The sequence below is a fragment of the Pipra filicauda genome, unplaced genomic scaffold, assembly GCF_003945595.2.
Source record: "Pipra filicauda isolate LSUMZ 115617 unplaced genomic scaffold, ASM394559v2 scaffold36_size6622888_pilon, whole genome shotgun sequence".
NCBI lineage: Eukaryota > Metazoa > Chordata > Aves > Passeriformes > Pipridae > Pipra > Pipra filicauda.
In genome coordinates this window covers 4209502-4232086 of record NW_024104498.1, presented here as the reverse complement: position 1 = coordinate 4232086, position 22585 = coordinate 4209502, and the positions used below count along the sequence as shown (strand labels likewise).

At 61.2% G+C, this 22585-nt stretch overlaps 1 protein-coding gene across 1 annotated transcript in view; it reads left to right on the top strand.

The window, feature by feature from the left end:
* The first annotated feature begins 10206 nt into the window (after positions 1–10206).
* The window catches only part of PTCH2 (patched 2), a 21461-nt gene continuing 9082 nt past the window's right edge, over positions 10207–22585 (top strand). The window contains exons 1-5 of the mRNA XM_039384696.1: positions 10207–10347; positions 10615–10807; positions 20574–20763; positions 20883–20952; positions 21173–21264. Coding sequence (XP_039240630.1) covers positions 10276–10347; positions 10615–10807; positions 20574–20763; positions 20883–20952; positions 21173–21264 — 617 coding nt within the window. The 5' untranslated portion in view covers positions 10207–10275. The remainder of the gene's footprint in view (positions 10348–10614; positions 10808–20573; positions 20764–20882; positions 20953–21172; positions 21265–22585) is intronic.

The window sequence follows — 22585 nt, the reverse complement described above, 5'->3', positions numbered from 1 at the left end:
AGCCAGCCATTCCCAGGGACAGTGGGCTTCCCACCCCAGTGGTGTTCAAAGGGACACAGAACCTTTGCACCCAGCTCTGATCTCACTTTTAGGACAATTTTTTGGCTTGTGGGCAGGAAAGAGAGAGCAGCACCAGCCTGAGTGGTCATATGGCTCCAGGTGTGCAGGTCTGGCTCCCCCATCCCCTATCCAGCTGAGGCTGTGTGTGCAGCCCTAGCAGTAGAACTCTTCTGAACCTCTTGGAGCTGGGATCACGAGGACTCACCAGTCTTTTACTGCCTCTGGTCTCCAAGGTTGATCGTGCAGAGCCCTGTTGCTCCTGCTGGCTTCCTTGCTGGCTTCTGCACCCCACCATCCTTCCTCTGGCTGACTGGAAAGTGCTTTTCACTGTGCCCCTGCCCATCCTTTGGACTTTGCTGGTCCCGAGACCAGAATTTTCCTAATAAAACCCCAGAGGTCTGGGGAGGTGAGTGTGTTCAGGAAGTACCTTGCTGCCTCCACACTGGCCCAAGTGCCCAGTGAGGGCCAGTGGCTGCTCTGGTCCCTGCCCCGGTGTCTTACAAGGGGCAGAGTGATCAAGCCCCACGTGGGGCTCGCAGGGAATCACCTGTGCAGGCAGCAGTGGTGTGACAGCCACACGTTGCACAGTGCACGGTGTAACCCAGTCCCAGGACACTGCAGTGCCGCCCTCCCATCACACACAGCCATTCCTGTGGCCTTTGGTCACCCGTTCGAAAGGACTGATTATTGCAGCAGGCAATTGGGGCCGGGTCCCTTGACACTGCAGGCTGCCCACCGTGCCCCAACCCAGCCCCTCCTGGTGCCATGGGCGAGCACAGAGCACAGGGCCCTTCTCACTGGCAACCTGCAGACTTAATTTGGGGATGGGGAGGTTCCCTCACCGGCATCCAGCACCCAGCACACCCACCAGCACCTCTGCAGCAGCCTGCCCACCGAGGCTTGCTCCCTCTCAACCAGGGAGCTGATTTCTGGATCCTGTCGGTTTTCACTCCGTCTCCCAGGAGCCAAGGTCCACAGCCGTGCCTGTGCCTCCCAGACGGGCCAGCAGACGGGAACTTCCTTCCAGGCCCTATAGACAGACATTTTATATACGTTAAAATACATATGTATATAAATATGGAAAGCAAGAGCTTGGGAGAGCTCGAGTCTAAATAAACTTGTATGTTTTAGGCTTTTAAAATGCTAATGTTGAATTTCAGGGCAGGGGGGATGCAAGGGGATTGTTGGACTGAGGACCAAGACAGCTGATGAACTTGGATCAGTGCCTTTACAATTCAAGGCAAAATGGGATAGTTTGGGAAGGAAAAAGGGATTTTCTTGTTTTTGTTTTTAGTAGAAAATAAAAGAAGCTGCCTTCTTATTTGCCTCCCTCCCCCAGCGCTGGAGCAGCGAGCGACTGGTGTTGTATGCATAAGCTATTCCTTTGTGCAACATCTAAATGGTTAATTGTGTTTGAGGAAGATGTACGGGCGAATGGAGGGACCACCCAGCAAGAGACAGACAAGAAAGAGCGATCTCTGAAATGTTTAACCAGAGAGAGAGCAAAGTTGTTTAAAAATATTTAATTTACAACATTCCACACTGCTGATTATAAATTGGCCGTCCAAAAACACTGCTGCGTGCGGGGAGGGATCCAGGCAGCATGAAACAAATTCTTGTGATTGTTTTTCCTATCTTACTCCCTCCCTTTCCTTGGGGAGTTTAACCCCGTGGCAGGATGCGGGCTGCCCCAGGCAGGGAAGGTGGCAGCGACCAACCACTGTTCCCCAGGACCGTGGTCTCTGGTGCGAACACCTGCACCCAGGCCCGGGATGCAGCTGCCTCCCAGCACTGGGAGAATTGGAGGGGACAGTGAGGAACAACCGACCAGCAGTGCTTATGGCGGTGACAGGCACATCTGAGATGGTCAGTGGGTAACAGCCCCACAGCCCCTTCTTCCCTCTGATTTCCACCCCAGCACCAGGATTCCCCAGCAGTGCTCCCAGGCAAGGAAAGCTGTGAGTCTCCCAGTGATGGATTGGGAGACTCGAGGAGCCAAACTTGTCCAGACTATGCACCCATGAGAGCTCCCTCACCGCAGTGATGATGGTGCCTGTCCTTTGGGTCAGCAACGCTCAGCCACGTCACCCAGCCATTCCCAGCGATGCCGGGAAGGAGCCGGGACCTGGGCCCTCACATGGTCATTGAGCAACAGCAACATCTTCCCCCATTTGGGCCTTTCTGCAAAGGGGGCGGTTGGTGCCGGATGCTGGGAAGAAGGGATTTGGCTGCGCTCTGCTCGCAGCCACCACTGATCCACAGCTGGCTTTGACGCACCCGGCCGCCCCAGCCCTGCTTCCGCCGCACAAGGGGCTGGGACTGTTCTGCAAGGAGGGATGGTCTGCTCAGGATGGTGGCCAGACCATCTACTCCATCACCGGGGGATCAGTCCTGCTCCCACCACAATGTCCTTTCCAACCTTCATAGCCCATGCTCCCCCTGTGGCAAGAGAGGTCTGGGAGAGGAAGCTCCTGGGAATGCCCCTGGGAGACCAGGCAGGTGAAGGATGCATATGGTGGGAGTCAGCCCCTTGTTCCCCAGCCACCTGTCATCATCCGTTCTCATGGATGTTCCCTGTTGGGTTGGAGAGCCACCATGCCTGGAGGGTGCTGGGAAAGAAAGGAGAGGTACAGCCCCTGACTGGTGGCCCCACTCTGCAGAAGGTACCTGAGCGGAGCTGAGGGACAGGTAGGATGCAAGAGGAGCCAGGACTCAAAAGCAGCAGCTGTGCTCACTACAGATCCCTCCTTGGCACCATCTTGCAGATCCCACCTTGGAGAGCAAGTGCCAGAGTGCTCTCACACCCCTGCTGCCCCAGGACCCTGGCCATGCAGCTGGGGAACCCAGTCAGTGGGGAAGGCAGGGATCTCGCCCATTCCTGCAAGCTCTCCTGGCAAGAAAGGGGCACGGGGAGGGCTGCCGGGCTCTTCGCCGGAGATTGCCGCACGTTTCCTAATCCCTAATCAACCAGGAAGCCCCGCCGGCCACCTGGACGCTTCCTCGCGTGCAGGGAAGGCCTGTGACAGCCCGAGGAGCCGGGGTGGGTTTGGCTGCTTGCCCCGGTGGCGAGCTCGGCTCTCAGTGGCTGCACCGCTCCGGGCCCTGCCAGCCCCAGCCGGTGCCGGGAGCGAGAGCGGAGACAAAAGATCTTGTGTCCGCCTGCCAGCAGCCGGCCCCGCCGAGCGGCCGCCCGCCCAATTAAACCGTGCCCGCTTCCCATGCGGCAGGGGCGCCCGGCGGGCTCGCTGGCCCCCTCCCACCACCCACCGGCCCCGGGGGACCACCACCCTGTGGGGCCTCCCCTGCCTCCCTGCAGGCGCCAGCGCTTCCGCAGCCCTTGTCCAGCATGAATACGCTCCCTTGGTCCCCCAGCGAGGGCACCTCCACCGGCTCGTGCTGGGGATGGCTCGCCCCGTCCCCAGGCATCTCCTGTTCCCCCGCCCCGCTTTTCTCGCACCCCGGGGCTCACAGCACCCGCCAGTGCAGGAAACAGGGAACTGAGCATCCCTCCCTGTTCCTGCTGCCCGCAAGGGCTGGATCAGGATGAGATCTGGCAGCAGCAAACTCCGCCGCGGCGGGAGCATCCCCACACCCCGTCCCGACCCGCGGGGCCGGTGTCACATCCACTTAGTTGGCTCCGAAAATCCCTTGCCCTGACACCTTGTTAAATACCCACCAGGGGTCACAGTTCCTGGGATTCTTTTTCCTGCTTTTCCTTTACCCCGCTGAGACGTTTCGGTTGGCAGGAGCTCTCCCCCCGCTATTAGGTATCTTTCGGGGAACAAGAAACCTAGATCACTTACAAATTAATTTGGAGTTAAACCTACAGAAAATGAGAAACATGCTGCTTTGCAGGAGAGAGCGCTTGGCCAGCGATCAAGAAAAATACATCCAAACCGCCCGATGCGGCGCGCTCGGCCGCGGCCAGGGATGGGGGCTGCGCGCTCAAGGTAGCCGGCAGCCGTATTCGGGTGCATCTTAGCGGACCTGCGGCCCTTCCTCCCAGTTAAAAGGGTGAAAAAGGGAGTATCTGCTTCCCAGCACGCGGGGGGACGTGGGTAAAGCTGATGTGAGGGGCAACACTGCAGCACAGGGGTCTGCCTGTTCCAGCGCCTTTGCCAGCGGGATGGGGACCAGCCATCCCGTGGCACGTGGACACCTTTCCACCAGCATTTCCCCGTCGCTACATCCCTGGTGCCGCAGCAGCTCGTGCCAGGACTGGCTCCCCAGCGGGGGGACGGTGCTTCTTTGTGCCAACCCTCCGACCAACAAGGTGCCGTGGGACGAGGGAATGCGGGGTGATGCAGAGGATCCCGAGCCCCTTGGCGGGCGGGTGGGAGCAGCCCCCTGTGCCAGGCGCTCCCGGAGGGTCACGGGTGCGGGTTTGGCCGCGCATTGTGTCTGCGGCGCGAGCGGCTGTGCCGGGAGGGGGCCGTGCGGGGGAGGCCGGGGCGGCGGAAGAGCAGTGATAAGATAAAAGGTCTGCTTTCCCATGCCGAGGAGCCGGGGCGGGGAGGCGGGGGGACGCGGGGCGAGCGGCGAGGCCACCCAGGTTTCAAGCACTCGGCCTCGGCGCCTGACCCCGGCACATTCAGAGAGCACTTCCTAAATTTGTCTCCTGTGTTCCTGACTCACAAGCAATTTCCTCACCCATAAAACGGCGTCAGCATGAAAGGACTAGCCGGGACACCAATTACTTGTCACCGTTTTACCACCCCGCTGCTCACCAGTTTGCAGCCCCCCGGCAGTGCCTGGCCAGGATCTGCCCCCTCCTCATAGAGCCCTTGTATCTTGCACAGCCAGGGAGACGTGGCAGTCAGGGCCCCCTGTGGCTTGGGGAAGGTACAGTGGAGCAGAGGGATCTCCAGTGCCTGGCACCTGGCAATGCCCCCAGGCAGGCCATCCAGTGTCCCCGGTGCTCCTGGGCATCCTGAAAGAATCACCCAGCCCAATCTGCAATCAGTGGGACACCGACCATCTCCAGGCCCCACAGCCCTGTGCTGGTGTGGTCCCTGTGCTGGCGTTGTCCCCATGGTATTAAAGATGCTCCTATGTGTCTACATGGGAGGAAGCAAGGCTCCATCATCCTCACCCTGGTGGCACTGGGCTCATTGCTGGTCACAGCCAATATCCTGCTACGAAGCCCATGGACCCACGGTGGCACAGGGCATTGCCATCTGGGTGTCTCCGTGCCCTGCCTTGTCCCTGCTCTCTGTGCCTCTGTGCCACCTCATCTGTCTGCCCCTGGTCCCCAGCGCCATGCCCTGTGCTGTGACATCCCCAGCTGCTCCCATGCTCACGGGATGCAGTGGAGGACAGGCTGGTGCAGAAGGGCACAGAGTCCTGGGGGTTTGGGGAGGACCTGAGCACAGCCAGGACTCTGAGGAAGCCCCCATCCGCCTCCTGGGAGCGGGGAGATGCTGTGCAGCTGCGGCTGTGGCCCGACCTTCCCCAGCGCAGTTACCCACTCTCCCTGCGGCAAATCGCTGCTGGCAGCGGGTGAGGTTTGCCCAGGGCCTGGTGAGCACCACGGCGGCTGCTAAACGGGTTTTATGGTGGGATTTAGGGACTTTTCTGCTGGGTAATTGATTTGCCCAGGCAGTAAAAGATCAAGGCAGGGGCTCAGCCGGTGGCTCCCAGCATCTGCCCACCAAGCGGGCCAGGGCACGGGTGGCTCAGCACATGGCCAGGGCCAGTGGTCTGCGGTGCCACAATGCACAGCATGGGGTGCCACAGCCCCACAGCCATGGGGCAAGTGCTATAGTTCTGTCCAGGAGCTCTTGTGCAGCACACCCCCACTCCTGCATCCTCGCATCCCCCTCCCCAACCCCACCACAAAACAGCCCCCAAAGGAGACAAAAGGGGCTGTTTGGGGACCTGCCACCTGCTAGTCCCCATCCTACAATACCACAGTAAAGAGGCACCAAACAAAGGCCTTAAAATCCTAAAGGGGCCCATTCATTAGGGTGACAAAGGGGGAAAGAACTACATTATCATAATTAATCCCGGTGCTGGCGGTGGGTGGCAGGGCTCTCTGTCTTCCAAGGTGGTGTGGGGACGGCCGGTGTCACCACGTCCACACGCTATTGTGCGCTGTGGCCTTGCGGGGCTTAGGCTGGTTTTAAGCTCTGTAAACACCACAGGACCCCCGCCATGGCTACCGGGGATGCCATCCTTCCCCCCAGCCCCTCCCCAGCCCCGGCTGTTTGTCTTCTTGCTGCAGACCCCCCCAGAATCCCAGGCTGGGATGGGTCCACTGTGCCCTCTCAGTGCACCTGCCCCCAAGATTGCTGGGGAGTGGAGAAGAGCCCAGACCTCCAGGTCCTGCTGGTTGTGCTGGGATAGAGGCTCGCTGTCCGTATCCTGTTTGCATTTTCCATGGAGAGTTACCCCAGGTGTGACATGACAGGGACTGTTTCGGCTTTCCCTGGCCTCCAAGATGGGGCTTTATCCCTCCTCTGCTATCTCATCCCTATCTAGGGGGACGAGGTGGAGTCTGACTTGGGGACCAGCTATTGGTTGTTCCCTGCTGTTAGAAAGGCACAGGGAAACTGAGGTACAGTGTGGCACACAAGAGATGGGGGGGGGGTTTGAAGGGATGTTAATGCCCTATCTCTAATCCCCTCTGGTGGATGCTGCCTCTCTTCATCTCTTGGGACATAGCATTCCTTGGGAAGCACCCAGTACTGGCTGAGGAAGCAATGGGGCAGGGGACACATTGACGCTGCCTGTCCCTCTGTGGGACCCTCCAGGCACCCCCAGCTCTCCGGCCAACCCAATGCGGTCTCAGCACTGGGTGCTGTGCAGCTCTGGGGTCCCTGAGAGCCTGTGCCTGGCTCCAGGCCGTGGCCAGCGGGCTGTGCCGGTGGTTGGGAGAACACCATCTGGTTTCCAACTAACGCCCGGCGCTGGCTCCCGGCAGAGGAGTTGCTGCTGCGGCGGCGGCTGTTTACAACGTGCAGAGGCTCTGGCACGTCCCTGCCAAGTCCCCTCTGCTTCTCCCCCCGGCCATGGGGCTCTGGGGCTGCATGGTGGCCGTGCAAAGCCCAGTTCCACGCCCCAGCCCCTGCCCAGTCTCTGCTTGCCCAGAGGATGCCTCTGCCCACCGAGGCCGTTGTCCTGGGCTGCCCTTCCTGAGGAGTGCCCGCTGTGGCAGGGCTCCTGCCGCGGGGATTTTCCCATCCCCTTTGCTCTACGGGGTGGGACGTGCAGTGTGGGGACAGGGTGGACTCCTTGGGCACGCCATCCTCTCTGTGGGTTCTCTGTGGGTGCGGTGCCCTGTGCTTCCCGGCTCCCACCGCATCCCGCCAGTTCACCCCAGCATCTCCCTGTGGCGGGGACGAGGGGCAAGGGTGGGCAGAGCCCCAGGGTGGCCCCGGCGTGGGGCTCCCGCCTCGCACCCACGGCTCCCGCAGCCACCAGTGCCACAGAGACACTGCGCAGGGTGGGGGCTGCGCAGAGCCATTTGCCTTTAATTGAATTTATTTGTTACAACCCCAAACAATGTAAAGCAGGCTTCTCCCAGGCTCCAGCTGCCTGCCTGCCCATTAAAATACCATCTAGAACAGCAAATCCCCCCTCCCGCCTTGATATAAAACAGCCGGTCAGCAAGAAGCAGCAAACGAAGTCTCCCTGTGTGCGAGATGATCCCCTGCTCCCCATCCTGCTCCCCCAAAGCCAGTGGCCTTCAGGGCTTCCAGTCCCCTTCAAGTGGCTCCAAGGGAAATAAGTGCCCTGCAGGGAGACCCAAAGCCCATCTCTGTGGCGTCAAGTCAGGGCAGGCTGAGCCCCATCCTGCCCACAGGCATTTTCCAGCTGGATTTTCAATCCTTGTTGGCGTGGCAGGATCTGGCCCTGTCACTGGTATTTCACCCCCCTCCGCAAAGCTTGGGATCCCCAAACTGGCTGCCTTCCTGCCGAGCCCTACAGCCTCTCGCTTGGGGTGCAGGTCACCGTGCCGTGACAGTGCCAGATGCTGCCAGGGCAGCAGGTCCTGGGGGGCAGCTGGTCCCTGGGGACCACGGAGGCAGTGGGTGGGCAGAGGAACAGGGGTGCACGGTGCAGAGCAGGCGGGGGTGCCAGGGGTGATCCTGTCCTGTGTGGTGCTCCTTTGGCACAGGAGCCTGGTGCCAGCATGAGTGAGCCAGGATGTGGTCGTGGAAGCTGGTCCTGCAGCACCGGGAACCCAGGTCCCAGGCAAGCCCTTGTTGCCCTGGGATGGGGCAAATCCAGCTCATCCCCAGGTCCTGTCAGACACTGAGCAGGTCTCCGTGGTCCATCCTATGAGCTTTCTGAGGACATTGATGACATTTCCCGGTCTGCAGGGCAGTAGTGGGAGAGCCCCAGGTGGAAACAAATGATGACAGATAGGGAGCTGATGGAGAATGTGGGTAGGGGGAACCAGCAGTGCTGGAGAGGAGGACAACAACTTACTTTTAAAAATTAAGTTGATAAAAAGCCGCAGCTGCCCAGCGGTAGTGTGGGTCCACCGGGAAAGGGAATGGTGGAGCTGTTAATAGCAATCAGGCAGCAGAAGTGCTGAATAGCCGTTTCCCTTCTGTATTTGGGGACACGCCAGATGCTACAGGCCTATCGCTGGACGAGGGAGAAACCCTTTACGTTCCGCTAAGGCCCAGGAGAGCTCGGCAGCAGCAGGCCTGGCTGGTGGGGGCTGTGGCCAGGGGACATGGAGGAACTGACCCACGTTTATTTACCAGTGTTTCCCCCATTTTTGGCCAGTAAGGAGACACCAGGGTGAGCATTATCATCGCTCCAAAGGAGTGAGGTGGGCAGTGCGGATGGGGATGCACATGGGGTGGTTGCTGCTCTATATGGGTTTACTGGCTTCCCTGGATGCCTTCAGCAGCAACTTGGGGTGCTATTCCTGGTGGGAGCGGCACCAGGTCTGTCCAACAAAGACCTGAAAAGGGTGTGAAATGAGCAGAGAAACAATTCCAGAAATTGTCGGTGGCATTTACGCCTTGCCCTTTTGCCCAACCTCTGCCCCGTGAATGGGATTTCTGTGCCCCCTCTGCTTCCACCTCTGGATTGTTGGGCTTGGCTCCCCATGGCAGGGGATGGGGCAGTGCTTGTGGGCACACCCAAAGAGTGGGGTGTCTTCCTACCCCCCCCATGGCCCTGGGGGAAAATCTGGCCTTTGGAGAGGGCAGCCGGCAGGGGCAGGTGAACACCCTGCTCATGGTGAGAGGGTGATTTGTTCTTGGGAAAAGGCATTGGTGGGGATATCTGGTCCTTTGTGGAAGGACATCCAGCCCTTGAAGGAGGGATACCCATCCCTTGGAATGGCTTATAGGGGAGATGCACAGACTCTGGGAGGGTGTTGCCTATCTCGTGGAATGTCTATGTGGAGGCTGCCAAGCCCTTGGGTGGTGGACATAGTGGGATATCCCTCCTTTAGGAGGGATGCCCTATCCTTGAGGAAGTAGCTTTGGGAAGATGCCTGGCTCTGGAGGGGATACCTGGCCCTTGGGGTGGCTATAGGAGGAAGTCTGCCCCACACTGGGGTGAGGGAGTCATGGGGGAACGCCTGGACAAAGGAGGGTGGCTGTGAGGGGTGCCCATCCTCGGGGACAGGCTATGGGTGCAACACCCCACTTGGGCCACCCTTGGGAGGGATGCCCATCCCTTGGGGCTTGCCCAGCTCCAGAAGGCTGCCTACCCTTGCAGGGTAGCTGTGGGAGTTGGACGGCACTTGTGGGGGTGCCCATCCTTGTGAGAAAACCTGTGGAGTGGCTGCCTACCCTCGGGGGCGCTTAGAGGGGGACGCCCATCCCCGGGGGTGTCTGTGGAGGGCCGCCGGTGGCGGGGCTGAGGTGGGGGGGGCGGCGCAGGCTGTGACGGTGCCCCCGGTGCCGCCGCCGCCGCGCTCCCCCCCGCGGCGGGGCCGGTGCGGTGCGGGGCGGTGCGGGGGGGAGCGCGGTGTGTGGCCGCCGGCGGCGGGCGCGCCGTTGCTTAGCAGCGGCGATGGGCGCTGCCGCGGCGGCGGCGGCCAATGGGAGCGGCGGCGGCGGCGCGGCCCCGGCGCCCCCCGCCCCCGCCTCCCCTTTAGAGGCGCGGCGGGCGGCCGGCGGCGCACACACAGCCCTCCATCCGCACCGGCACCGGCACCGGCACGGCCCCGCCGCGCGCATGGGGGCCGCCGCCGCGCTCGGCCCCACATAACGGGGGGTGCCCAGCCCCGCCAGCCGCCCCGCCATGCCGGCCGAGCCCCCCCGCGCCGCGCCGCCGCCGCCGCTCCGCGCCGCCCGCCGCAAGCCGCTGCCCGAGGTGAGTGAGGGGCGAGCATCGCCCGCTCTCGCGGGGGCTCCGGGCCGGGGAGGGGAGTTCGGGGAGCGCGGAGGAGTCCGGGGAGGACTGGGCGGCTGCGGGAACCCCCTTGTCCCCCGGCTCGGGGAGCTCCGGCTCTCGCGGTCCCGCTCCGCGGCCAACGGAGCGCGGCCGGCGCGGGCATCCCGGCCCGCCGCGGGTCCCCTTGCCCGGGCAGGGGCTCCCCGTCTCCTCTGCCGGGCTGACCCGATCTCGCCCCCTCCGCAGGGCAGGGCCGTGGGCCAGAGGACTCCGCTGTGGCTGCGGGCCCACTTTCAGGCGCTGCTCTTCGCCCTGGGCTGCCGGATCCAGCGGCACTGCGGGAAGGTGCTCTTCGTGGGGCTGCTGGTGTTCGGGGCGCTGGCCGTGGGACTACGGGTGGCCTCCATCGAGACCGACATCGAGCACCTCTGGGTGGAAGGTAAGCGCGGCCCCGCGGGCTCGGCCGCCCGTGGGAACGGTCCCGGTCCGGCTCCCGGCCGCGGCTTTGTCCCCCACGCGCAGCGCGGAGGTGCGGGGCCGGCCGGGAGGCAGGTGACAGCGCGGGAGCGGGGCGGGAGGAGGAGGAGGATGAGGATGCCGCCGCCGGGCGTCCCGCCAGCGGGGCCGCGGAGCGCGGGGCCGTGGGTGCCCACGAACGGGGTCCCGTCCGCGCGGGCGCTCGGGCTGTGCCTTGCGCGGGTACGTGGTGCTGAGTTGCAAAGGGACCCCCACGCGTGTCCCGACGGGAGTCCCCGCGCGAAGGTGCGGACACGTGCGGCGGGGATGGTGCGTGGACACCCCCTTCCCGGTGGGAAGAACCCTCGGGGGTGACCGCAGCCCCGCACCGGGGCAGAGCCGGCGCCGCGGAGCCGCCAGTCCCGGCCCGGGACCCCTGCCCGGGGGGGACGCAGGCGCGGGCAGGGTCAGGCAGGAGCAAATCCCCGTTTCCGAGTGGAAGCGGCTGATCCCCCTCCTTTGTTATTAATAACTCCAGCGTGGATTTTCTCTCCCCGATCCCTGCAGCCCCGCTTCACGGGTCTGGGATTTGCTTTTCCTGCACCTCCCTTCGGCTTCGGGGGGGCCCCCGGGGGGGCAGCACCCCGAATCGCACCCCCCGTCCCCGCGGCCGGGCGCGGCGGGGGCCCCCCGGGCGGGGGTCCCCGCGGGGTGCTGTGCAGGGGCAGATGTTGCTCAGCGGAGGGGTGTCAGCCATCTTTGTGCGGGAGCGCTGCCTCCTCCCCCACGCCCCGCTCCCTGTGTGGTCCTCAGCTACTCTTGGATTTGGTTCAACAATAGAAGCAACTTTGCTCTCCCACCCCCTTTTTTTTTTTTTCTTTTTTTTTTTTTTTTAATTTAAAAAAAAAAAGGGCTCTGCGCTCCCTGGCTGCTTGCACACAGATGCACGCACGCACCCTTGCCCAGGAATGCCCGGCTCTCCCACCTGCTCCCCACTCCCCAGGGGTGTTTGTACCCCCTCCCCAGATCTCGTCTCCATCACCCCTTTCCTCTGCAACACGTAGCAGAGAAATCCAGTGATACCTCCCGGTCCAGCCAGAGCCTGAGCAGTGGCTGCTGAAGGAGGGACACACTCCCTCCGTGGTTCCCTTACTCTGGGTCGTGGCTCCAGCTCATCGAATTTTTATTGTGCTTTTGGGGTAGCAGGGAGTCAGCGTTTCGTGAAACTGTGGCCAGGAAAGCGGCTGTGGTTGTTCCTGTTAGGGGGAATGGGACTTGCGGCACGCTGGGGTGGAGAGCAGGATGGGGAAGGGGCCAAACCTGGGGACAGCTGGAAGCGCCCAGAAACCCAGCTTTTCCTGTGCCCCACCGTGCTTCCCTGCTCGCGTGGGTATGGCCAGGAGCGACTGCGGCTGCTTTTGGGGGATTTCCCCCACACTGCGGTCTGGCTGTAATGTGGGTGCCGGGGGCCTCTCTCAGGAACCTTCCCTTTCTCATGGCTTCTCATCTTCTTCAGTGTCAGGAGCTGGATTTAATTTATTTTTTTTTTCTTTACTGCACGGTGAAACACCATGACCTGGCGTGTCCTGCCCCTTCCCGGGCGATGGGTGTGCTGGGGTCTGCGTGCAGCCCCTGCTCTGTGTCTGTGCTGCCTGGGTGAGGATGGCGTGCCCTGCTGAGAGTGCTACTCAGGGCCCCGCCTTGTCCTTCCTGGGAGGGCTCTTCCCCCGGGAGTGTGCACTTGGGGCAGACCCTCCGTGCCTTGCTCCTGGGTGGCACAGCCCCAGCGTCCTCAGGCATTGGCACAACCTGCGACCACCAGGGACGATGTGACTGAGGTGGCTTTAGTCCCGCGGGGTCCTTGGCAAGCGTGCATGGGTCAGGATGTGGAAGGAAGGTTTGCAGTGGCACTTTCAGTCTTGTGTATCAGCTGTGGGGCTGCCTCCTTTCCCCATAATTATCCCTGGGTCCTTACCTCGCCGCTGGCCTCGGCTTCCGCGTTTTCTGGCAAGATCAAAGCATCCCCTGAGTATACTCAGCCCTGCTCAGTGCACCCCATCCTGCTGGTGTGGGGTTGGGCATTACTGGGGGACAGATGGGCCTGGGCTGCCCCTGGAGAGCAGGACACAGTTTCCCAGGCTATGGTTGGATCCAGAGTACTTGAAGTTGATTTGGGATTTTCTCAGCTACTACTTTCTCATGTTCCCACGTGTGTGGCAGGGTGGTTGGTGTGTGTGTCCCTCTGCAGTGAGCCTGGTACCGTTGTGCCAGGCTGAAGCAGCACAGTTCTTGCTCCTCGACTGGCAAAGTTGGTGCCCCATCAGCTTGGTTCCAAAGCTTTGGGAACCCCAGAGTGCTGGGGACCCTAGCTCTTGCCCTCTCTGGGTGTGTGAGTTGATGTTTGTAGGAACGTGGTCCATCTCAGCCCCAAGGCAGCGCCGTGGGGTGTCTAAGGGATTGGGTATGTGTGCAGGGAACACTGGGCCCAGCATCCTAGCTCAGTAGGTCCCAGCTCAGAGGCAGGGTGGTTTAGGGTTCCATGAAGCCTCTGCCTGGCCTGGCTGAGGGATGTGGAGTGGTGATGCTCCAACCCCAACCATCTCACCCACATTGAGGTCCCAGCACCGCAGGAGCAGAGTGTGACCCTGTTCTGGGCTGTCCCCACTGCAGGCTGAGCTCAGCTCTCTGGGAACTGGGCTCCTAGTGAGTAGGGGAAGGAAGGGAGCTGCTTCCCATGGGGGAATGGCACTGCTGTCCCATCTCCCTCCTCCCCAAACACGGGAATAGGGTGGACAGCCCTGCTTTGGCCCCATGGCTGAGGTCAGCATTGGGGCCATGCTGACAGTATGAGCCTGGGCTGTGGCCCTGGCCACTGTAGGAAAGCATGGGGTCCCCTATCCCAATTCCGGGAATGTCCTTAGCTCTGGGGGCTGCCTGGGGGGGTTCTTGCAGTGTTCTGGGGTTATGCCTGACCTGCATCCCTATTTGGGAGATGGAAGGAGGCCGTGTCACCCCATAAATTGGACTCGACTGTGGAAATGTTCAATTAGGCTCCTCCGAAGCAATTAGCCACTCGGAGGCTTTGAAACCCCGGCTAGCAGTGAGTGTTGAGTTACCTCTAGACACCTGGCAGCTGTTCCCAGCTCTCCCAGGGCGTCTTTAGGGCCAAGGGGCCGGGGCAGTGAGCTCTGGGCAGGCAGAGCCCTGGGTGGTGAATGGGTCTGCCTGATTTATAGCGCTGAGGGCTGGTTCAAAGGAAGGCCGGGTTAATTCCTAACCGGAACAGCCGAGCGCCCCGCACAGCCGTCGCGCTCTCAAAGAGCTGCCGAGTCTCCCTGGAGAAGGCCCTGTCCCTTTCCTGGAGGGGTCAGGGACACCCCGAATGTGCTGGTGGGATGAAATAGGATGTATTTTATGGGGGTGAGGGGAATTTGCTGCCTTGTTCCCAGCTTGGGGCATGAATCTGAGACACCCCCAACCCCCTTGACGGTAGCTTTTGCCCTTCCTTGACCTCTGCAGTAGTACCTGGCACAGGGTATCCCCTCCCTGGCACCCGGGACAGGGCTAGGATGCAGCTTGGGGCTCCCCACATGGCAGGGCAAATGGGAGAGGAGACCCTGACTGACTCTCTTTGCAGAGAGAGGGGCATAGAGGGTGGGAAAGCCCAACAGGAAGCCAAGGGTGGGGATTGAACGCCCTCCCCACCATCTGTGTGGCCCCTCTTCCCAACCCCTGTCCCCACTGTGCATGGTGGGTCCCATGGAGGGGTGTGGGGCAGCAGCAGTGTGGGTGAGTGGGATGCCATGGCCGTTCCTGGGTGGGCACACAGAGAGGTGGGTGGTCTCGTTGCTGCCAGCGGGTGGGTTTGTGGGGTGGAATGTTTGTGCAGGGGCTGATAAAGGAGCGGGTGAATCTGGGGAGCTGCGTGGGGCTAGTGCAAACAGTATGGGGGGCTCTGATGGCAGCTTGTCCCTGTGTCCAGGGCAACAAGATGCCTGCCGGGATCCAGCTGGAACCAGCCTCACTCCTGAGGGGCGGCTCCTGGACTGCCACGTCCCTGCTCTGTCCCTAGATGGGTGTCCTGGGGAGACGGGGTCCCTGCTTCTCTCGGGCTGTGGTGACACAGGTATTGCTTCATGTAAAGGGAAGGGACAGCCCAGTGTCCCTGGGGACACTCTTGCCTGGCCTGGTGGGATTTTTCCTTCAGGACCCTGCTGTCCTTTCTGTTTGCAGGGTTTGTGTGTCCTTGGGGACCTTGTGCCCCCATCCCCTGGGGGCTTGGAGGAGTGAGGGGCAGCTGGGGCGTTGCTGCCATGAAGTGCCGAGGTCCCTGTTATCCTGAAAACCTGCCTGCCTGGCTCTCCCCTTTGCTCCAAAGTCCCCTCTGGCTCTGAAAGAACCTTTCTTCTTGGGGAAGGGGGGTAGGAAGGAGGGGAAGGGGGGCTTCTGGGTGAGCCTGAAGGTGGGGTACAGGCAGTTCACCTTTATTTATTTATCTTTGGGAGGTGAGTGAGAAACCTCTTGCTCTTCCTTTTCCCTTCTTTGACAGCTTGGTCAGCTTTTCTGGGCTGGAAAATTTTGCTAATTAACCCAAAGAGACTGGAAGACTCTTTACAGATGGCTGTGGCTTATCTACCCCTATCCATTTTGCTTTGCTTTTCAACTTACATATTTTTTTTTTATTTCCTAGAAAGTGGGTTTTTTCTTTTTCTTTTTTTTTTTTTCCAACTTGGACATATCTACGGACTTAGGGAAGGGGCTCTTTTTTTTTTTTTTTTTTGTTTTTAAATGTTATTTGGCGGCTGGGAGGGGGCAGCGCCAGGGCCCAAGAAGAGGGTTTTATTATCTGCCTCTCCCTCGGGCCTGGAAAAGTGGTCTGAGTTCAAAAAATTCATTTCTTGCCTGAATGAAGCCAGCAATGTGGAAAAATTTCACCATTCAGAGGGGGATGAATGTATGTTTCAACCACACATTAAGTGACATTAGCAAGCAGTGGAGTGCCTAATGTGGCCATTTTTCACAGCAGCCAACAGAGGGGGTGATTAGCATAATTAGTACAGGCAGCCCTATACATATGGAAATGGCAAATGCCTAAATGCCAACACCAGTGGAAATTTATGTCAATGCTGACAGGAGTCTTAGCGGTGAATAGTTCCCAACTGAATCCCTCTCCCCCCCCCCTTTTTTTTTCCCCCCCCCCTCTCTCTTTTTCGGGGGTCGTGCTGTCCCCTCGGAGCTGGCCGGGGCGGTGCGAGCTCCCGGCGTCCCCCCTCCCTGCGCTGGGAACCGCCGCCCCGCGATTTGGGGTAATAAAGACATTAATTTAGCTTTGCCGTTAAACAAAAGAGTTTGGCCGGGGCCGGCGGCTGGGGAGCTGGCCCCAAACGGGCCCTTTCAGCCGCTGGCTTTTTGAAGGCATCCCCCTCTTCTGCCGCCCCTCTTGACTTAGCTGGGAGCCCCTTTGGTGGGGCTGGGTTTAGTTAGAGGTGCCGGGGCAGGGCTGAGCCCTTGTTCATCCCTCAGTGCTGCTGGGGACACCCATCTGCCACCCAGCTGCCCCCCTTCCCGGGACCAGCCGTGGGGTGAATGGGGCCGGGAGGACGTGTTTTGACAGGACGGGGCCGCCGGGCTTTTGGCGAGGCCGGCGGTAGCGGCCGGGACAGGTAAAAATGGCTCTTTCAGCGTGCCCTGGGCGAGACTTCCTCCAGAGCAGCATGGGTCCTTTCACTGCCTCCCTAATCCAGCTAATCCGCCCCACAACACTTTGAAGGTGGCCTCCGGCTTGCACGCCGCTCAGCACGGGAAGCTGCTGCCGAGGGATGCTTGGGGCCGTGCCTCGGGACCCCCTCCCACCGGGATGCGGGATAGTGCTTGAGTTGCAGGGTGGTGCTGGCATCTCTCTGATGCCCCTGGGGCTCTAATCACCCAGGGTGGACACATCCGCCAGCGGGATGCCCTCACTCTGTGCCGAGGGATTGCTCACAGGCCAGTGTTTGCCCCTGCGGGTGCCCCTTGTAGCAGTGGGGGTGCTGCAGCGTGGGGTCCCCATGGGGATGGCTTTTCCCAGGGGCTCAGCTGTGCACTTGAGAGGTGGTTTCCAACTCTAGCACTGGGATATTGTGCTGTGGAAAGGGGGCTGCTCACCAAGGGACCTCCCCCTTATTGCCCCCATCTCTTCCCTTGCACAGCTGGAGCTGGGGTCAGGGCTGCGGCACCCCCTGAGCATCAGCTGCATCTGGGACTCACCAGGTTAGTTGCCACATCCTGTAGCCCCAGTACAGTAGGCAGGACAGGGCCTGATTTTTGGGGGCCAAATGAGGATGTGTACCCAGGGGTGCTCTCTTCCTCCCATCCTGTCCCACCCAGGTCACCCAAGCAGTGGTGACAGCCGCTTGGGTCCCATCTGCAGTGTGGTGGCACTGCTGTTGACTGTAGCCTGCACACACCCTGGGGGAACACAGAGTGGCCCTTGTAGCAGCATGCACCTCCTGGGGGCACACCAGTACCTCTCTGTGGCCCTCAGCACCTCCCACGTCCCTCCCTTGTCTTCACCCTTGCCAGGCAGGGAGGGCTCAGTGTGGGGCTGGCAGCCTGCCCCGACCCACTGCCCTCCCACTGCCACTCAGACACGCTGTCCTGGCACGCTCAGCATGCTGCCCCCCACCCTTGGGTGCTTGGAGACAGGGCACCACGGGCTTTGCCCACCTACTACCCTGGGAAAGCGTGGTGGGATGTGCCCTCGTGGTCATTGACAGGTGGGGGGGCTGCATGGGGACCAGCCCTGTGCTGGGGGGCTTTGCAGCTGCGCTGCAGGCAGCAGGACCTAGCATGGGCTCATCTGACCCCAGACCCTCTGAGTTGAGTCTGGGAGCTTCTGGCAGCCCCTGGGAGGATGTGGGGTGAGCTGGGGTCAGACCTCTTCTTGGGCGGGGGGGGCAGCACAGGGGCTGGGGATCTGTCTTGGCTGGAGCAGCCGAGGGGACAAGCCAGTCCCACTGGGTGAGGGTGAGCTGGCTGTAGTGCCGTAGCTGTGGGTCCTGTGCCAGGAGGGTTTGGGGAGCAGTGGCAGGGGGATGGCTCAGGCAGGGTGGCCGGGAAGGGGGCAGGGAGGCTCCTGCCCTGCTCTATAATTTTGTGGCGGATGCTGTAATTATGGGGAGAGCTCCCCCGGCACGGCCCGCAGAGGGAGGCAGCCGCACACGCAGCCATCCTCACTGCCAGGGACCCTGTCCCCTCCTTGGCACCCGTACCCTCCCTGCTTGGGCATGGCAGGAGCCTGCTCTTGCACCCCTGGTGTTTGGAGTGCAAGTGAGCATCGGGGTGCCAATCCACCCTCCAGCCCACACTGCTGTGAGCCTGCACCCCGCAACACCCCAGCATGAAACCCCCAGCCAGTGGCACCCAGGAGCGGTGCCCACCCCGGAGAGGATGCTCATGCAAAGCATGACTGCTTTGAGGGACTGTCCCCCAGGCCCTACTGTGAAATTTTGGGGTGATGTGGGGGTCCAGGGGGGGAGAAGCCAAACCCTGCCGGGGAGCAGAGCAGGCTGTTAGTAAGAAGGACCCGGACTCCTGATTGGAACCAGAGAGCCCTTCTCATGAAAAAGCCGAGGGCTCCCTTTGTTAATTGGAATTAAAAAAAAAAAAAAATCCAAAACCAAACAGCAACAACAACAACAACAAACAAAAAAAAAAAAAAAAGGAAGAATTTACATACAGTTCCTCATTAACGTGCTCATTGTTGGTATCGGGGTGCCCCCCCAGCCTCCTCCCCGGCCGGGGGGCTGCGTGCGGCGTGGGGCATCTCGCCCCGCTCCCGGGCTGGCCGGCCGGCGGGCGCGCGCCCGTTTGAAGTGTCCTTGGCAGCCCTGTGTGCGCTGCCTTGTCTTTTCATGTTGCTCTTTGGTTAATTAGGGTGTTGGAATTTGAGGCTTCCTCACGGCCTTTGAAGCTTGCTGACGGCTTGCAGTGCCCTGTTCCAAATTAACACTAATTACAAGGGACGGCTTTTGATTTTCTCTCTCTTTTTTTTTTTTTTTTTTTTCCTCTCTTTAATTTTTCGGGGGGCTCCCCTGCCCTCCCCCCCCCTCCCCACTTGCAGATGTGTGGCTCCTCCCGCAGCCGTGCTGGGCGGAGATGCCGGCAGGGCGCAGCAGGATGCATCCCCTGGGAGCGAGGCCGGGCCCCCCCCCATCGCTGTGTCCCACCTCCCGCCCGGGTTCGGTGTGGGTGGCATGGCTGAGATCAGAGCAGCTTGGCACACCTCCTGCCCGACCTCCCAGCCTGCTGGGAATGGGATGGGTGTCCTGTTTTCCCCCCTGTGACACCCACCCTCCCTGTGTCCTTGTCCCCTTGCCCTGGGTGCTGCTATCCCCTCTGACACACACACAAAAGCCAGGGCCATGTCCCCCCCTCCCTGTCCCTGGCACAACCTCCATCCCAACTGGCATCTGATGGACACCAGCTGCTCCCTGGCCCAGCCAGAAACAATAAAGATGCTTTGCCCTCCCCGTTCCCAAAAAGCAGGGAAAAAAACCCCCAAAACACCAACCCATATAATAAGTCATTAAAAGGGAAGATTCTGCTCCTTATTTGCGGTCTCGCTCCGGCCTCCTCAGTGCTGGCTGGGGGCCAGGCCCGCCGGGGCCCCCGCCTCTTGCTGAGGGAGCGTCCTGGTGCAGATGAATCCTGACCCCCCCTGCTTCCCTGGGGCTGGGCAGGAGCTGGCCTCGCCCCTGCCAGCAGCACTGCCTTGGGGTGCACCCGATACTGGGCACCCTGGTGGGTGGCACTGGGATGGGGGCTACACACAGCATCCCTCCCGGCCTGGGCAGGGGCTTGGGAGCAGGGCAGCTAAGTGCTGTGCTTGGGGGGTGCCTCAGGAACCACTTCCCACCCTCCTCCAGGCTGTGTCATCCCCCCCTTTGCTGTGCCAGGGGGGATGGGAGCCTCTCATTCAAAGGGGATGGGGACAACTGTCCCGGGATGGTGCTCAGCCACGCGAAAGACCACGCAGGGTTTGGTCCCAGCCCCAGCCACGCTGGCTGGGAGGGGATTCCTCTTCCACGCCGAGGCAGCCGCAAATGAAGTCGGTGGCTTCTCCCGGAAACCTTGGCCCTGCTGTGCTTGGAGCTCTCCTGCTGCCATCAAGGGACAGATCCCAGAGCCTTGGCAGGGAAGAGTGATGTCCCCAGCACCATCTCCCTCCCCTGTCCCCAAACCCCTTTAGGGACAGCCTACACCTGGCAGGGACTTGGGGGTGCCTGCCTCTCCCTACACCCATTCCCTGGTCAAAACGCTGCCTGCCTTGGAGTGCCAGGGAGCAGCTGGGATGGGATGGGGTGTCCCCAGTTTCGCTTGCTATGTCAGGGGCAGGTTTGGGGCATCTGCAGCACCCACAACAGTGCACAGGTGGGCATCCCCTTTGCTTCACCAACCGTTTGTCTGTGGGGTTTTTCTGGGGAAAGTAAAGCCAACCAGCTGTTCTGGGGCTGAAAACAGCCATGTTGGTGGGAAGGATGCCTGGTCCAGTGTATCCTGAGGTGCTCCCTGTTTGGGTCCCTTGGGTGCGAGCACCCAGAGGATGCAGCAGTTGGGAAACCCCACACCAACGTGGCACCATCTGATGTTGCAGTGCCTTGCTCCTGTCCATCCCATTCCCTAGGCATCCTGATGGGCAGGGCAAATTGGTGGGATGGGGGTTCTGTTAGCCCTGGCACTGACAGGCCACATCACGGTCCCCTCCACAGCGGGCAGCCGGGTGAGCCAGGAGCTGCGCTACACCAAGGAGAAGCTGGGCGAGGAGTCTGTCTACACCTCCCAGATGTTGATCCAGACCCCGAAGAGGGATGGGGACAATATCCTGACGCAGGAGGCCCTGCAGCTCCACCTCGAGGCGGCCCTGGCAGCCAGCAAGGTCCAAGTCTCGCTGTATGGAAAGTGAGTCCAGCTCCAGATGGGGGACAGGGATCTCCCCTGTGCCCTGCACGTCCCACCAGCCCTTGCCATGTCCCCTATGGGATTCTGCCTGTTCTCAGCTCCTCCTTCTGCCTTTCCAGATCGTGGGATTTGAACAAGATTTGCTACAAGTCAGGTGTCCCCATCATTGAGAATGGCATGATAGAGAGGGTAAGTGCTGGTCATGGCGTGGCCCCCTGGGAGCCCCCCACGGAAGATCAGTCCCTCAGAGAATGGCAGTGGATGGGCTGTGGTGGGGACAGGGCAGGTGCTGCAAAAGCACTGGTGACTGCATGTGGGAAGGCGCAGGTTTAGGAAGGTCAGCAGGGCTGGGGGAGATTGAGAGGTCTAATCCATCCCTGCTGACCCCTCGCATCTCCTTCTCCCACAGATGATAGAGAAGCTGTTCCCCTGCGTGATCCTGACACCACTGGACTGCTTCTGGGAAGGCTCCAAGCTGCAGGGAGGCTCAGCCTATCTCCCGTGAGTTTGTGTGGGGGACTGTCCTGGGCGTGGGTGGCCACGGGTGAGAGCAGGAGCTGGGGGTGCTGCCAGGGGGCTGCGCTTGACCTTCCTTTGTAGCTTGGCCCTGTCTGCTCCAAGGTGCCACAGTGCTGCTGCAGCTTGTCCTGCTCAGCCCCAGGAGGGTCCCACCAACATTGCTGTCCTGCTGGGTCAACACCCTGGGGACGGGTCCCTGTTCTTGCCTGCCTGACCTCGGTGGCAGGGCAGGGCTGCACCACCACAGCAGGGGGGCTGCAGCCCACAGGCAGGAACTGGCCTGTCCCTGCCATGCCGTGCTGTCCCCCCAGCCGGGGATGGGGACTCAGGGACAGTAACTGTGCCGCAGGCAGGTCCTCGAGGCTGCTCCACCCCCCACACCCCTTCGTAGGTGCGACGGTGGTGAGGAGGCACCCACACTCCTGAGCTCTGTGCCAATGGGCACGGAGGATGCAGAGTCCCCGGGTGGGTGGCAGGTGACTCCCAGCCAGCTCCTCACACCGCGGTGGTGGGGCTGGGGACCCCGGGCCGTGCCGGGGGAGCCCCCCCCACATTCCTTCTGTTTACGCGTGTGTTTGTCCGGGAGAGCTGGGGCGGCTTGTGCATTGTCAGCAAACGCAGCCCCGTGCTTTCTCATGCTAATGTTGCTCTGAAAGCTGCCCCTTGCCAAACAGATGAAATAGTGGCCTTATTCAGGCTGCTGCGGATGGGAGGAGGGGGAAGGGGCCGCAGCATCCCCAGCCAGGACTAGGGGGCTGGTTTTGGCCCCCCCAGGACCTCAGGTTCTCCCCATCCCAGCCTGGGGAACTGCTGGGAGCAGGAGTGAGTGGGACTGGAGCGGCTGTGTCAAGCAGGATGCTGGTGGCATCACCTGCCAGCGTGGGCAGTATCCTCCTGGGGCTGGGGTACACGGCAGGCAGGGTGGCACCCGCAGCAGCGATGGGACTCATCTCCCCTCGCAGCTGAGTGAGTGGGTGCCCGGGCAGGCACCCCGGCTGAGCGCAGGCCAGGCCAGCCCATGGGGACTCGTCCCCCTTTTTAACGCTGAGGGGTGAGCGGGGCGGGAGCTGGGAGAACAAAGAGCAGCAATCTATGGAAAGACAAAAGGATTTGCCCTGGCTCAGTGAAGCAAGCGAAAGCAGATAAAAGGGGCTCTCTTTGGAAGCAGCAGCAGCTCCGGTTGGTATGTGGGAATCTCGAGCGGCCAGCTCTGGCCCAGCCAGCCTTCATGAATTATTAGGCTGTGTTTCTCCCCAGAGCCCACACTTGCTTGGGGCTTTTTCTTCCCCTCTTTGGAGCGCTG